This window comes from Balaenoptera ricei, chromosome 11 (genome assembly GCF_028023285.1).
Source record: "Balaenoptera ricei isolate mBalRic1 chromosome 11, mBalRic1.hap2, whole genome shotgun sequence".
Taxonomy (NCBI): Eukaryota; Metazoa; Chordata; class Mammalia; order Artiodactyla; family Balaenopteridae; genus Balaenoptera; species Balaenoptera ricei.
This window is the reverse complement of record NC_082649.1, coordinates 105,499,561-105,515,614: the sequence shown is the minus strand read 5'-3', so window position 1 is coordinate 105,515,614 and position 16,054 is coordinate 105,499,561. Positions and strand designations below refer to the sequence as shown.

Genomic DNA, 16,054 nt, shown 5'->3' with positions numbered 1-16,054 from the left:
CCCCGACCGGCCCCAAGTTCGCTCAATGACCCCACAAAGGGGTGTCCGTCGGCCCCGCCGCCGCGCACCTGCTGGGCGTCGGGCACCGAGGTGGCGCCGGGACAGGCTGGCCCCAAGGCGCTCACTGGCTACACCAGCGAAACAAGTTACCGGTGCCGTGAAAGGAACTGGTGGAAGCCAGCATCCCGCTCAGCTTCCCCGCCCCGCGCTCGCGGCTCAGTCTGCGCAGGCGCATACCCCCGTCCCGGCGTGCCCCGCGCCCCTCCCGCCCCGCCCCGCCCCGCCCCGCCGGCCCTCCCTCCGACAGGCGGCGCGGCCCCGCTGCACGCCGGGAGTTGTGGTCTAGGCGTGGGCGGCGCGCGCGGCTGAAGCGCGTGGCAGGAAGCGGAAGCGGAAGCGGCTGCCGCGGCGCTAGCACTGACGTGTCTCTCGGCGAGGCGCGGCGCTCCGGAGCAGGACGGGCGGCAGCGGAGCCTCGGTCGGAGCGTAGCGGAACCGGAGCGCGACCCGGAGCCCGACCCGGAGCCCGACCCGGAGCCGAGCAGCCGCCGCCATGGCGAGTGAGTCCCTCGGGGCAGCCCGGGCGCGGCCGGCGCGGGCGGGACCTCGCTCCCCCGGCGGTGAAGCCCACCCGGCCCGCGCCCCTGCCCCTGCCCAACCTGGCCCCGCGGACGGCTTCCCGGGGCGGCGCGGGCTCCTCCAACCCTAACTTTACTCTTGTTTCTTCCCCCAAAGTCAAGTTTCTGGAAGTTATCAAGCCCTTCTGTGTCATCCTGCCCGAAATTCAGAAGCCGGAGCGGAAGGTGAGTCCGGGGAAGGCTTGAGAAAACTGCCTGCACCCCGTTAAAGTGGCCCCAACACGCCGAGTGGACGCCTCCTTCCCCCGAGAGTGGTCCGGGTGGCCTGCTTGGTGGGAGCCTCCACCGAGCCGCCGAGCTTCAATTGGAGCATTCTCCGTGGAAGTTACTCGGGCGGGCAGAGCCTCGGGTTTGCTCTGTCCCGAGGTGGATCCCGGCCTAAGTGAGTAACGCCTCGAGAGCCTCAGATACTCAGGTTGAGCGCCCCTTCCCGCTTCAGCTCCCGCAGAAGCTGATCGTGGGCGGGTCTTTCTTTTAGGAGATGCTTTTTGTATCCAGCTGCTACAAGGAGCTAAGAGCAGGCACTTTTCTCTGTACGGTCGAGTTTGCGCCTTTTCCGTGGGCCGTCACCTTGCTGAGAATCAGGGCGTTTTGTGACCCCTGCTTTTACAGCAGGTGCATTAAAACATGGAAAGATAGAGATGTAGAGCTGTGTTGAATCTTTATCAGAATTTCCGCTGCTGCACAGCTTCAGGCCGAGACAGTGAGCGTTACCAGTGTAAGTAAAGCTATGAAACAAGAAACGTTTCATTGGGTTCTTACACAGAATTAATAGGAATATGTTTCTGTTCTGACGTTCTTTGCATCTGCCCCACATACGTGCTGCCTTTGATGGGCTAATATGCAAAGTTGTGTGTGTGTGTGCCCTCAGTGTGGTAGAAATGGTGGGGCTCTGGAGGCAGGCCCGCCTGGGACCCACCCTTCACACAGCCTCTTGATAGCTGTGTGACCTTGGCCTTGTAACTGAGTGTGGTGCATGAAGCAGTGGCAGTATGTGCAGGGTACAGCAGTGGCTCCAGAAGGGATGAACCCTGGAAGACATGATGCCTGATGGCGGCCTTGAAGGAGGAATAGAAGTGTCCTTGAAGGAAGGGAAAGGAATTCTAGGGTAAGAAGAAATATAGAGTGTGCTAAGGCAGAGAAAACCAGTGTGGTGGGGCGGGGGGGGTGTTAGATGTGCTTCAGTGTTGATAGAACGGAAAGGATGGGTGGGAAGCAGTGGGAGCCATAGGAGCCGGACAGATTAGAAAACTGCTCTGGGGTAGGGTAGAGGGTGAGAGCGCTGGAGGGGCTTCTGCCATGAGAGTGAACTATGGGAGTGGCCTAGGAGATGGGGGTGGGTGGCGGGCTGTTAAGAGGTAGAGTGACAAGACTTGGATAAACAGTTTTGGATGTTTTGCTGTTGAATTTGGCTGCATCCAGGAGAGGAGATTTGGTTACTTAAAAATGAGGAGTCTTGTAAAAATTGTCCACTCTTTTTCCATAAAGAGTCATTTCCATACAAGCTTGTTGTGTTACTGGTCAGCCTGACGTGGTGTTGCCCTCCTTGGTCTCCTCCTGATTTCTTGGTGGGATCAGATGACCAGAGGACGAGTTCTGTGAATTCTCCCCACCTTCACGTGGAGTATCTGAATGTCGAGTCCCTGCGCCTTTGTGTGGTTGTCTTGTTGAGGCCTGTCTACAGTGGTCAACACGGAGGCACTGCGGCCCCATGCTGACCAGAGAGCCAGGACTTCGACTCCATGCTCATTCAGACTGCAGCTTAAAAGAGTGTTTTTTAAGAACACGATTTTGTCCATTTAGTACCGTCGCTCACAAGGTATTTCCATGTTAAGATCCTTAGTCCACACAATAATTGCTGTGTGTTTTTTTAAGTCCTTTAAAGCCATTCTTGCTGTGCAGGCAGCAGGTGCTAGTGAAGACACTTAGGTTTTAGAGCAGAGGAGCCTTGGGCAGGGGGTCTCAGCTTCCCTAATGATGCTTATTGGTCATCCATAAGATGACTGAAGAGTCACCTATCCTAAAGTTAAACAGATGCTACTAGTAGTTAGTGAGTAGGTTGAACACGCAGCTCTCTTTCACCCTTCCAGTGTTTATTACATTGTTCTACCCTAAATCCATGGAGAATACACAAAGAAACAATCACAGATTGCAAATTAGTTGACTCCAGAATAACAAGATTTTGTCAGTTACAAAACCTTATCAAATGAGAAGTCATTGCTCATGTGTTGTAAAGGCTGGTCTGATTTGGGAATCCCTTTCTATTGCAACATTCTTTGATCTTGGGTCTGATCCTGAACTGTTCATGCTGATGGTTAAGAGCACAGGCTTTGGAGTCAAACCCATTGCAGCTGTGGGATTTGGGACAAATTACTTAGCTTTTCTAAGATTCAGTTTTCTTGTTGGAAAATAATAAGATAACGTTAACGTGGTGTGAGGATTAAATGAGATGATGCACACGAAGGTCTTTGCATCTGTGCCTTGTGCATAGAAAGCACGCAATACATGTACTTACGCTTGGTGCATGGTTTGGAGTGTTCAGGGCTCCTCTGGTGAGCAGAGAAAGGGGTCTGATCAGAGTCTGTTTCTGTTAATCTGCTTACGAAGATAACTTGTTTCCTTAATTGGCTCTATTCTTCTGTAGATTCAGTTTAAGGAGAAAGTGCTATGGACCGCCATCACCCTCTTCATCTTCTTGGTGTGCTGCCAGGTGAGCGCGCGTTTGGTGTTCCAGTGTCGGGGTGGGGATGTGAGGGGCCGGAGACAAGTGTGCGGGCTGCTCTCTGCTTGTTTCCAGATCCCCCTGTTTGGAATCATGTCTTCAGACTCAGCCGACCCTTTCTATTGGATGAGAGTGATCCTCGCCTCTAACAGAGGTAGGACTGGCCCTCTGCATCCCCTGTACTGTGCGGGCTTCACTGGCCTCCTTCAGTTAAAGTACCGGCCTTGGCTTTACATAGGGTTCAGAGCGTGCTGTGCTGAAACACAGCCTTAGTAAATGCCAGCTTCAGCACCCAGGCATGTCATCCTATTCAGAGTTGCTTTGAATGCAGTACAAAACCTGTAACAGCAAGATAAGTCTACATCATAGAGAATTTCTTAAAACATGGAAAAACTAGAATGCTTTTTAAACAGCTGAAATGATGACATTTCTACCTATCTGTCTCCTGTTTTGATAACATTCTTTAGAATATGTAATTTGTTTCTCAGCTGCGTCTTTTCCACATCTACAGGTTACATATACATGTCCCAAAAAAAATAAATATATAACAGTGTATTGTATACTCTAACCAGTTACCTACTTGGGGTGAAGCGGGATTTTGAATGCTTATGCTGATAACTGCTTTTGATTAACTCATTTTTAAAATACGTTTCAAATTAAGTTCCAAATCAGTTGGAAGTATAGCCCATTTTAGCATAATGGAAATAGAGGTTTATTCACAACTAGATAGAATTGTACTGGCCTCCTTTCCAGACTCTGGAAATTATTTGAATGTTATCCTTTCTTATTAACTGATGAAGAGACGAACCTTTCTTATCTCTGTACAACCAGCATGAATCTGTTTACGGTGAATTTAAATGCAGCGATCAGTTTAAATGCCATGTGATTCCCTAAACAGAATAAGATGTTACCTGGCAGACTGAACAGAATGAATTGAATTACCCTCTGATTGCTGATATTTTGGGGTTATTCTCTGAATTAAATACTGCTGGCAAACTGAAACACACTGGGTTTGTATCAGGGGCACACGGTCCAGTTTCGCTCATTCATTTTCTTAATAACGTCTTGCTTCTCCATGCTAACTTCGGTTGTACTTTGCCTCCCCCTTTCCTTAAGGCACACTGATGGAGCTGGGTATCTCTCCCATTGTCACCTCCGGCCTCATCATGCAGCTCTTGGCTGGCGCCAAAATAATTGAAGTTGGTGATACCCCGAAAGACCGAGCCCTCTTCAACGGAGCCCAGAAGTGTAAGTGAGATTTTGGATGATGTTCAGATGTCTGTAGTTGAGAATTTGAATTTGCTGCAAAGTTTGGGGCATCAGAAGTCCTTTTGGTTTTTGGGGGAGGGGGTTGTTGTAACCTCCGTGGCCCGCCAGCCCTGCCTGGCCTGGCTCCGTGGCCTGTGTTAGCCAGAGAGCACTTGGGGCGGCTGGACAAGGCGGGGGACGGGTGTCGTGCCCCGAGGCTGCATGGTCCAGGGAGGTCGCCCTCCGCCGCCACAGTTTCCTTAGCACTTAGAAGGAGATAATGTCTCCTTCAGAGCTGTTGGAAGAATTCATTTGAATAATGTGTGTAAAACATCAGTGAGTGCCTGGCATGTAGTAGTTACTTGGCAAGGGTTGTATTTCTTTTTTCTGGGAGTTTAAAAGGATTCATCTTAGGGGAAGGATGGTCCTCTCAACTTAGCTCTGCCAATTACCAGCTCTGTGACTTTGGGGCAAAGTTAGATGACAGTTCTTATGTCCCAGTTTCTTCATCTATAAAAATGGGGATAATCATGATACTTGCACAGTAGTAAATAATAAGCGGCACTGGTAACAATGACCAGTCATCAGAATTCACCAAGTTCAGCCTGACTGAACTGACATATTTTTTTTTTATAGTAATCTTTTATTTATTTTTATATTTATTTTTGGCTGTGTTGGATCTTCGTTTCTGTGCGAGGGCTTCCTCTAGTTGTGGCAAGCAGGGGCCACTCTTCATCGCGGTGTGCGGGCCTCTCACTATCGCGGCCTCTCTTGTTGCGGAGCACAGGCTCCAGACACGCAGGCTCAGTAGTTGTGGCGCACGGGCCTAGTTGCTCCGCGGCATGTGGGATCTTCCCAGACCAGGGCTTGAACCCGTGTCCCCTGCATTAGCAGGCAGATTCTCAACCACTGCGCCACCAGGGAAGCCCTGAACTGACATATATTAATTAGGAAATGATATTTGCAGTTTCCTACCCAGTTATATTTTCTTCCATACCAGCATGTTTTACAGATCTTAAGTTAGTAGGTTTAAAGAGTTGAGTAAGAAAGAGTAATCTAACTTAAACTTGTCAGTTTCAGATACAAATCAGGATTTTTAAACATATATGTGTGTTATTTGTCAGAAGTACAAATCAGCTGTTTCCTCCTTGGTCTTAGACAATTTTTGTAGCTTTTCTCTGCTGTTTTTTCTGCCTTAAGAATTCAGTCTTATTGAGCACTTCTTAAGAATTCAAATAGGGACTATATTTGACAGGCACTTTGGAGTAAAATTTTATTTTTTTGGCAAACTAAGCAGAAAAGCTGAAATTGAAGCCCAGTCCCATACTAAGAGATCCATCTAGCATCGTGGACTCAGTAAAAATGAGTGGATTCCATTGTGTGTCACAATGAAGTGTAGTGAATGATACAGGATACAAGACCATCTACTAAAAGGAGAACCTCCCTTAGGAGAGCTTTGTGGCAGGAGAAGTGGGCTAAGTGAATTGGTGGCACTGTGAGTTCTTTCCTTAACTAACACGTTAAACAAACTGGGAAGGGATTACTTTATCCCAGTTAGTGTTCTGTGCCCTGGACCCAGACCTGAAGCACGAGCCTGTCGGGTGGCCTGGGCGAGTGGTTCTCCCAGAACCCGAGCTACCTGATGCCCTGAGCATGGGGGCTGCAGGTTGGGGTGCCTCTGAGTGTTGTCTTCAACACCTGTCATAAGAAGCAGGTCTGTCATGCTTCAACTGTTTCTCTCCTCCCGTCACCGAAGAGAAGTGAATTTAGGAGGAGGTGGAATTAAAGAGCTCACGCGCTTTTGTTGCAAGCGTTTGAGTTTTTGTGTATTCTTGTCACTTGGACCGTGCAGTTGCTGAGCGTTTCCTGGACGAGCCCCTTGGGGGCAGGGTCAGTCGTGTTCACCTTTGTTCTCCCAGTGCCCGGCACGGAGCTGGTGTCTGGTAAGTGGTTCCTCTAGGACCGTGGGGTGGCCCACCCTGAGAACAGCTTTCTTCTGATTCCTAGTGTTTGGCATGATCATTACCATCGGCCAGTCCATCGTGTATGTGATGACAGGGATGTACGGAGACCCTTCTGAAATGGGCGCTGGGATCTGCCTGTTGATCACCATACAGGTAAGGTTAGGCCGGCACCCCCTTCCGAGGCGCCCTCACACCCACACTTGCCAAACAACAGATCTGAATCGAGCATAAAAGGACCTCTTCCTGAGAAGAAGCCCGAGCCCTGTGCTTGCCCTTCTGAATTCACAGAGGAGCCTCCACCAGCCAGTGTCCCCTCAGCCTTCAGGGCCCACGGCAGAGAAGCCAGTTCCTGACGGGGGACAGCACCACGCCGTGGGGAGCAGCAGTGCAGTCTCTGCGTTTCTTTACTTTTGTTGTTTAACATTCACAGCTCTTTGTTGCTGGCCTAATTGTCCTGCTTTTGGATGAACTTCTGCAAAAGGGGTACGGCCTGGGCTCTGGGATCTCCCTCTTCATTGCCACAAACATCTGCGAGACCATCGTGTGGAAGGCGTTCAGCCCCACCACCGTCAACACCGGCCGAGGTGAGACCCTGGGGACAGGGTTCCATCGGTACCTCTCCTGATTTTTCTCCGTGCATCTGTAAAGTGTTTTAAAACACGGGTTTATGCTCATGATGATATGTAACTTGCATTTTTCACCTTAAGAGTACGTCATAGACGTTCGCCCTGCCAGAGTACGTTATCCTGCCTCATTTTTCTGAGCACAGTGTGGATTTCACTGCAAGGATGAAGCAGGTTCTTTCAACAAGCCTTCCTCTGGTGGACGTCTAGGTTGTTTCCAGCCTTTGCTGCTATTACAGCAGTGAGACGGTGAACATCCTCATATGTTCATCTTTACATGTTTTGACAGTTGCTCTCAGTAAATAAGTTTCTAAAAATGAAATCACTGAACCAAAACACTTGGTTATGCAAAGGGCAACTTTGTAAAAGAGGCAGGAACTTTGGTGCTCATGAGCTGGGTTCAGATGCTGGCTGTGCCCTTGGTTGCCAGGATTCAATGAGAAATAACATGAAATCGTGTGATGCCTGGCTCACAGTAGATGCTTGGCGAATGTGAGTATTCTATCTTAATACCCACGAAGAGTGCCAAGGAAATCTTGTTACAGAGGATGTTTTCAATGTAAAGTTCTAAACATTCAGGGAAGTATGACTTATTAGGAAAGGAAAATCAGCTTTTTTCATCACTAAATATGTTATTCACTCAAAAGAGTCCCGTGAGAAATAAATATTCATGCACATTTGACTCTTCTTTGAAGTGAATGCTGGAAACAGAGTCCCTGACCTGCAGAGACCACATAATCTCATTAGTGAGACTAAAAATAGGTCCCCAGACCAAAGAAGGCCATTCTTGCTCTTTTCCTTGGGCCTCTGTCGAGCTTGCTCTGCTTCCTGGCTGTGTTTTCCTGGCTCTGTCGCTGGCCTGCATCCCTGGGCACCCTCTTGTGGTAGGGCGTGAACTCCGCTAGAGATCGGCCGTGTGGTAGGCACACGTGTTGTCCTTTCTGCTTGGCCGTCGGTGTGAGGAGCCGAGAGCCCAAGCCCGCCTCGTGCGGGCAGCCTGCACCCCAGAGCTGGGGGGCTGTGCTGCCCGGGAGTCCCCAGGGACGTGGGTTAGGCAGCTCTGAGCCCCTCCTCAGGCAGGACCCCTTCGGCTGGAGCTCAGCAGACCCTGCTGTTAGGACTTCGCAGTTGATTGTTCCACACATCTGGTGGCCATTGACTCACAAGCCAAGAAAATAAGATCAGTTAATTCAAAGAGGTAGAATAGCCTGTTTCTGCAGGTTGAAATCTCTACAGAAGAAACAAACGAGGGCTGAGAGCCCTCCCTGTGTCCCTGTGGTTATAGGAGCAGGCACTGTGAGTCACAGAACTAATTCCATCTCCTCTCGGTTTTGGCCACTAGTAAGCTTAGAGCCAAATTGAGTTGCTTGTTCCTTTACCTTCGCCTGTAACAGGAATGGAGTTTGAGGGCGCCATCATTGCACTGTTCCACCTGCTGGCCACACGCACAGACAAGGTCCGGGCCCTTCGCGAGGCGTTCTACCGCCAGAATCTCCCCAACCTCATGAATCTGATCGCCACCATCTTTGTCTTTGCAGTGGTCATCTACTTCCAGGTGCGTTCAGATCCAACCTTGGGGAGTTTTGACATCTGCATTTAAGGTTCAGAAGGGCTTGGTGGGCGTGTCCCACATCCACACCCCAGGGGTAGTGTGACCCATCGTATCGCACTGAAATGATGAAATGGCATTTGAAGGAGCAGGTTCCGTGGCATCACGGGCACTTGCCTGAACTAACACAGTTGAGGCAGATATAACGTTTCTGAAACCGTGTTCCTGTGGGTTGGGACTGTCAGCAAATAGAGAAGATTTTTTTTCAAGGTCTTACAGCTCAAGAGAAGTGAAGAGTAATCAAAGCCTAAGGCCTCACTGCTGTCTTACCCAAGTTAGTAGGTGCTTTTAGGCTGTGTCCTCATCCTCCTGAGACCTGTTGAGTCTGCGTGACTTGCTTCTGAATGAGAGACCTGAACTGCCCGTTGCTTTTCTGTAGTTGGATTGGTCTTTGTATTCTCTGATCAGCCGCTTTGTATCCTGACATTCATTGAAAAGAGAAGAAGGGACAGCAGTTGAGAAAGCAGTTTAATGCTTGTGAAGAGGTATTTATACCACCACATGCTGAGGACTGAACACATCTGTTCCTTCAGCCAAGACTCTTAGTCCGATGCCTGGTGAATGACAGGCTAACTCTTCCCGGGCTTGGGGTCGGATTGTTAAGATTTTATTTTAAATCTTCTATATTCTGAACTCTGTTCTAGGCACTGGGAGGTTGTAAAAAGTACATAAAGGAAACCGTTTCTATTCTCCAGGGGTTTCAGAGGGTGAGGTTACGTTCATAGGAAAGTAGAGGAGCCTAGGTTTTCTGTAATGACGAAGAACACCCTGAAGGTGGCCGTGCTGGCTGCGAGGCGAGGGCGTGGCGGCCCCGTCCGGCCTCGGTCGGGGCTCGGGGAGGGCGCTGGAGCGCCCGTCAGAACTTCCTGCGTATTCCACGTAGATGTGGCTACGACGTGGTGGGCTTTGTTTTTGACAGAACACTGTGCTGTGCTCGGGGGCATTTTAAGCCAGCCTGTCGGGACCCTTCTGTCGGTGTGCCCCCGAGTGCAGTGCTGGCTGGGGAGGGGGTGTGGGGGTTGGGCACCGCCGCTTGGGGCAGCTCCCTGGGGGCACGCCTGGCACGTGGCTGGAGCGAGGCAGTGAGGGCGTTTGGCTCTGTTGGCTTCTCAGGGCTTCCGCGTGGACCTGCCCATCAAGTCGGCCCGCTACCGAGGCCAGTACAACACCTACCCCATCAAGCTCTTCTACACCTCCAACATCCCCATCATCCTGCAGTCCGCCCTCGTCTCCAACCTCTACGTCATCTCCCAGATGCTGTCCGCCCGTTTCAGTGGCAACCTGCTGGTCAGCCTGCTGGGCACCTGGTCGGTAAGTACAGCGGCTTCAGAAGCCAGATGTTTCACCCAGAGATGCTTTCTAATTGTGCCTATTACAAGCTCACGTGAAGGTTTCTTTTCGGTAAGAAGCCTGCACTGTGGGCACTTGGGCAAAGCTGTTCTTTCCCACCCGCTCAGAAGTGTCTTTGCCCTGCGGCTGAGGTGGGGAACGGCACTCACAGGCTCTCGCGAATCCTCCCAGGACACTTCCTCTGGCGGCCCAGCACGCGCCTATCCCGTTGGTGGCCTTTGCTATTACCTGTCTCCTCCCGAGTCTTTCGGCTCCGTGTTGGAAGACCCCGTCCACGCTGTCGTGTACATAGTGTTCATGCTGGGCTCCTGTGCCTTCTTCTCCAAGACGTGGATTGAGGTCTCGGGCTCCTCTGCCAAAGACGTGAGTGTGAGCGACAGCTTCTGGGGGGGGCCAGCCGGGGACCGGTGTTTCCCTCCTGCAAGTGGCATCAGGGCTCTCGGCCTGTCCCCCCTCCTGGGATGGTGGCCTGTGAATGCGCGCGGCGCTTTGTCCTCGTTAGGGCCGGTTCCAGAGCGTTCATGGCCGTGGACGGAGCCCAGGGTAAATGAATCCATGCTCGCCTGCGAAGCTGCAGCCAAACTAAAACTAGACTTTCTCATCTGACATCTTTGTGGCAGTTTTAAAGTTACCTTCACCGATGTCGTTAGGGTGCCGGGGAGGGGAGTCTGTGGCTGGTACCACCGTGAACTGTCTACCTGGCCCTCGACTCCACGTCTGAACTTGAACGTTGTCCTCCCCTTGATGGGCATCACGCAGGTTGCAAAGCAGCTGAAGGAGCAGCAGATGGTGATGAGGGGCCACCGAGAGACGTCCATGGTCCACGAGCTCAACCGGTGAGTGCTGGCCGGCCCTGGCAGGCTGACGGACTTCCCCGGGCCTTCCAGTATCGATGCGCTTGCTAAGGGCTGGGTGCTGGACAGAGCAAATCAGCGCACGCGGCACCTCTCCTCAGAGGCAGCCACACAGAGGGAGACAGAGCGTGTGTCCAGGTGGCCGCGGGGCGGCTGCTGAGGCTGCTGACCGCGCGGGACCTCGCCGCGCTCCCGCGGGCAGCGTGCTGCAGGCAGGTCGTGCGGGGGCCCTCCAGGAGGCGGCGGGGGGCGTCGAGTTCGGGTGAGGCTAGGGAGGCTGGCAGAGAGCGCAGGGAGGGCTCAGCATCCGGAAGGTCAGCGCCGGAGGCTGAGACCCACCGGGCGGGGCGGACGTCGTGAGTCTGGGCAGAGGTGCTGGGGGCCGGTGGGGCAGTAACCCGGGGACACAGGAGAGGCCGCCGGCACTTGGTGACCCGCTGTGGGGAAGGTGGGGGTGCGGAGAGCACCGCAGTCTGCAGGCCTCTCCCCTCACAGTGGGGCTGCCTCTTGGGCAGCCGGGTTGGCCGTAGTGAGTGTCTTAGACTTTTAAGCCAACTTATTTCAACTCAATTTCTTCCACCATCGCTGGATGAACGTGAATGGTTTCCTGTAGAAGTCTGTTTACAGGATCAGGTTTTGTAATCAGGACCAGGTCTGTCCTGGGGACCATAGCTCGCTCACCTCAACTGCAAGTCAGTATGGCAAATGCCAGATCATTTTCTGATTCCTATCAGAGATGCTGGGCAATTTTGTCCATTCCCTTAAGAATTCTCTGAAGCTGAATTTATACTGCTGTTGAATAGAAATATAATGCAAGATGCATGTGAAATTTTAAGTATTCTGGTAGCCACGTTAAAAAAGTAAAAAGATACACCTAAAACTAATAAAATGTTATATGTCCATTATCTCTTAATAAAAAAGAAAGCAAAAAGAAACAGGTGAAATTAATTTTAAGAATACATTTTATTTAACCCAATATATCCAGACTCTCATTTCAAGTTGACATAAGAAAAGTCATAATGAGATAGTTTATGTTCCTGTCTTCAAAATCTCATGTGATGTTTTCAACATCTGCTTTGGACTGGTCCCATTTCACTAGCCACATGTGACTCGTGTGGCCACTTACTGGACAGCAAGCCCTAGTCCAGACCATTAAGGTGTGAGTAGATGAGACTTTATGGGGGCCGTGGAGTGACTCCTAGAGGAGTCCGGTTCCTAACTCAGAGGTAAGCAGGTCGGCTGCCCGGCCCTTCCTGTAGCCTGGGCGAGGGAGGCCAGGCTGGAGGGATCTGCTGGCGGCCCGTGGCTGACCCGTCTCCCTCCCCAGGTACATCCCCACGGCCGCGGCCTTCGGCGGGCTTTGCATCGGGGCCCTCTCCGTGCTGGCTGACTTCCTGGGTGCCATTGGGTCTGGAACCGGCATCCTGCTTGCGGTTACCATCATCTACCAGTACTTTGAAATCTTCGTCAAGGAGCAGAGTGAGGTCGGCAGCATGGGGGCCCTTCTGTTCTGAGCCGTGCCTCCTGGACCAGGCAGAGGCGGCGTGCTCCACGACGGCCAAGGGAGCAAGGACGCCACGCTGTGGGCGCTGTCTCGGGGGTGCTGCTGTGGCCTGAGGACTTTGGTTTAATCACCTGTTTGAATTTCACATTCTTTCATTCCACTTTCTAAAGTGCTAGAAATTTTTCAATTTGCAATTTCGCTTTTCATTCTGGCATTGGCAACAGAACTGTAGAAGTGAGGTCTTACTCAGCTGACTGCCAGAAGTGACTGTCCCCTGTGTCCGCGTCACTTTTGTGTTAACCTTTGCACATTCTCAGTGCTGTCGGCGACTGCAGTGGTCTCGGCTGCTCCCCCCCGAAGGGCATGTCTTGTTGGTTAGAAGCACAAGCAGTGTTGAAATGTCTCCGTCTCGGGTGGCAGGAGGGCGAGCGCCTGGGAGCAGGGCATGTGTCTTCCGGTGTGTGTGGGCTGCGCCCTGGCGTGTCCCCTTCACAGTCAGGCGGGAACATCTGGCTTAAAACGGGTTCTCTGGAAGACACAATTGTTTTCCCTTTTAAAAGTTGTTTTTTAGGACAGAGCTTCTTCCAAAAGAGAGGAACGAATTTCCAGAAGACCACGCCCATCTGTGCATTTTTCTGCCTGTGCCTGTGGGCTGACCTGGCTGTGCCGTCTCTCTCTTCAGTGATGGAGCCGGGCCTCGATGCCGCAGCTTTGCATAGTCGAGCCTGGCCGAGCTAGTGGACATCGTGCGGAGGACCCTGAGGTGCTGGCTCTCCAGTTCCTCCCGCTGTCACTGAACTTGTTCTCCATGGTGTGTCCCTTCCCACTCGCCTCCCGAGAGGGGAGGTGCTGTGGCTGGCCTCAGATGCTACCTTCTAGGCTGAAGACTTCCCACTGGTATTTTTTTAGAAGATTTTTACTGTGCTTAGGACCAAACACAAGTGAAGTAAATGACAAGATAGCTCTGATCTCTGCTTTCACCAAAACTGCCCAGCAGAGAGGAGGGCCCAGGCCCTCCATGTGAAATCCATGGTGAAATCAGGGTCAGAGAGATTTTTTTTTTTGCCACGTTTCACCCATGTTTATATGGAAAGACTCGCAATTATGTCTAAGATAAATTGTTTGCAATAACAGGTCATCTAGACCTTAGGAATTAGAACCTTCTCTTAAGGCCTTTAGGGAGGCCCCTCTCGGGGACCAGCAGCGCTTGGCCGCAGAGACAGCAGAGGTGAGCTCCGCAGCCTGAGGGCTTCTCCCTGCCCCGCGGAGAAAGCAGACCCCACCAGCAGCAGCGCACAGCGGCCTTCAAAGCACAGAGCCAGTCAAGGTGGCCAGCTTGGCACCCGCCTGAGTCCACAGGGGCCCTGAGACCTCACTGGCTGTGCTGCCCAGGAGACAGGCCAAGCGAGGGGCAAGAAGAGACTTGCCCAGCACCACCCGGCAAGTTGGCGGCAGAGCCCGGATGGGCCCACAGCCCATCGACCCCAAGCCAGGGCGCCCACTGTACCACACGTGGCCTTGTCCGACCCAGTCCCGAGCGGAGACCTGACGCCCCTGCAGCCCTGCTGCAGCCTCTGACCACTGCGTGGCTCGGGCTCCTGCCCTGCGGTCACTGGTCGCTGGGGGGTGGGGCTGACCCCAGCTTTCAGGGGACTGTCACTGTGGACGCCAAAATGGCATAACTGAGATAAGGTGACTAAGAGACAAATAAAGCCAACTTTTTACAAGCCACCTGGTGGTGGTCTCTTGGTTTTCAGTTCTCCTGTGTTACCGAGGCCAGTGAGAGGAGGGTGGAGCCTTGGGTGCCTTCGGGGGTGTGCGGGGTGAGGCTTGGGCCCTGGTTTTGCACGGGGTTCCCAGGTCCCGCCTCAATGGAAGTCCCTCCTCAGAAAGGCGTGTGCCTGGAAAGCTTCCTTGTCCTGGTGATGGTGCCAACTGCACGCTCGGGTGTTTGGTGCTGAGTGCGTGGGCTGTTCCAGCACCCCCAGGAATGGACGGTGGGGCGACGTCTGTCCTGTGAGCGCAGCGCCCTCCAGCTCTCCAAGTCCAGGCTAGGAGGCACTGCTGCCCTTGGCTGAGACGAGCGACCTTACACACACCGAACCTGTAGGCCTGGGAGGGTCTCCGCCCCGCCCTGGGCCCCCGGCATCTTGTGGACGGCAGTGGCTGCTCCCTTGGATGTGCTGTGCAGAAAGGCTCCCGACTTTCCACTGAGCCGAATGGCAGGTGTTTCCAGGGTGAAGTGAGAGAAAACCTCCCGCTCGCCCACGCTGTGAAGCCGACACGCCCGTCCGGACGAGGCCTCACCCCAAGTCCTCCACCACCACCCTCTCCTCCGTGGCCCCCGAGGACACGTGGCCAGCCTTCCTCCTGAGCCGGCTCAGCCTCGGAGTTCCCACGCAGACAGAGCCTTAGACCTCGTATTGGAAATCTGATCTCTGAGGTGCCGTGCAGCCGGGGCAGGAGGTCCTCTGGGAGCCCTGGAGGGACAGGGCCTGGGGCCTGGCCTGTGCAAGCCGCGCGGCCACAGGAGCCAGGCGAGCAGGCAGGCGGCCCTGTTCGGACCTCCAGAAACTCAAGTCAGAAAAGCTCCTGCCCGCAGGAAGCATGCATCCCCTCACTGCCTGGCAGTGTGGCTGTGCCCGTGGCCGGGAGCAGAGCCCGTGCGAGCAAGGCCACGTGTGGTACGGTGGGCGCGTGCGTGGCTCAGGTGATGTGGGCTGCCCCTCGGCCCTCACTGCCTGCCTGTGGCCTCTGTGCTGGCAGCCGTGGGGCAGCCCTCGTCCCCTGTGGGGCAGGCCGTGCACCAGCCACCGCCAACAGGAGAACTCGTCCTCCCACGGCTCCCGAGAAGAACCAGGCCCCGGGAACTAGACTGCGGCCAACGGTCGCACAGCCCCTCCTGCAGGCACCTCTGCCAGGGGCCTCGTCGGAGCGAGGACTGGGGCCCGGGGAAACGCGCCCCACTCCAGTCAGCCGGCCCTGCTCCAGGCCCACCGCCGGCCCCTACCTGCTGACCCCGCCCCCGCCCGCTGAAGGCCTTTCCTGGGCCGAGTCCCCACCAGGCTGAGTCTTCAGCAAGCTCACATGTAGGGGAAACGGGTGAGCTGCCCATCTCCACCCGAGGGGTCAGCCCATGGCCCAGGTTAGAGGCTGGCTTCCTGACGGGAGAGTCAGGGGGTGGGCGTGTGACAACGTCCAAGGGTCAGCAGAAGCCTTGGCGCACACTGCAACACGCACCATTGCCTGGTTCCGGAGAGTCCCAGACGGACTGTCCCTCGGGCAGTGCCCCCCTCACTCCCCTGCCCCAAACCCTCTGGGACGTGCCATCACCCCGCCCCGAGCCTGTGGCCAGCACACCTCCATGTCACCCGTTCCTTTCACCCAGCACACAGCAGGCCCCGGGCTACACGGGGCGAGAGCTGTGTCCGCCCTCAGAAAGCCACGTCCTAACAGTTGGGGTTCTGTGGTGCCCACCAAGCCTCTGGGCCTTGCCGCAGTTTCCCTCTGTCTGTCTGCCTGCCAAACTCCTGTTCATCCTG

General features: G+C 53.6%; 1 protein-coding gene across 1 annotated transcript; it reads left to right on the top strand.

Annotated features, from left to right (window-relative positions):
- The first annotated feature begins 394 nt into the window (after positions 1 to 394).
- On the top strand, positions 395 to 14,243 carry SEC61A1 (SEC61 translocon subunit alpha 1). The gene is made up of 12 exons (XM_059940512.1): positions 395 to 560; positions 736 to 803; positions 3,283 to 3,348; positions 3,436 to 3,514; positions 4,477 to 4,608; positions 6,616 to 6,725; positions 7,003 to 7,156; positions 8,590 to 8,750; positions 9,918 to 10,115; positions 10,326 to 10,517; positions 10,914 to 10,990; positions 12,336 to 14,243. The coding sequence occupies exons 1-12, from the start codon at positions 554 to 556 to the stop codon at positions 12,520 to 12,522; spliced, it is 1,431 nt and encodes a 476-aa protein (XP_059796495.1). The 5' UTR covers positions 395 to 553; the 3' UTR covers positions 12,523 to 14,243.
- Positions 14,244 to 16,054: the final 1,811 nt, after the last annotated feature.

Coding starts and splice junctions, on each gene's coding strand:
- SEC61A1 (XM_059940512.1), top strand. Junction 7,157..8,589: donor CACCGTCAACACCGGCCGAG/GTGAGACCCTGG, acceptor CGCCTGTAACAG/GAATGGAGTTTGAGGGCGCC. Junction 10,518..10,913: donor CGGGCTCCTCTGCCAAAGAC/GTGAGTGTGAGC, acceptor GGCATCACGCAG/GTTGCAAAGCAGCTGAAGGA.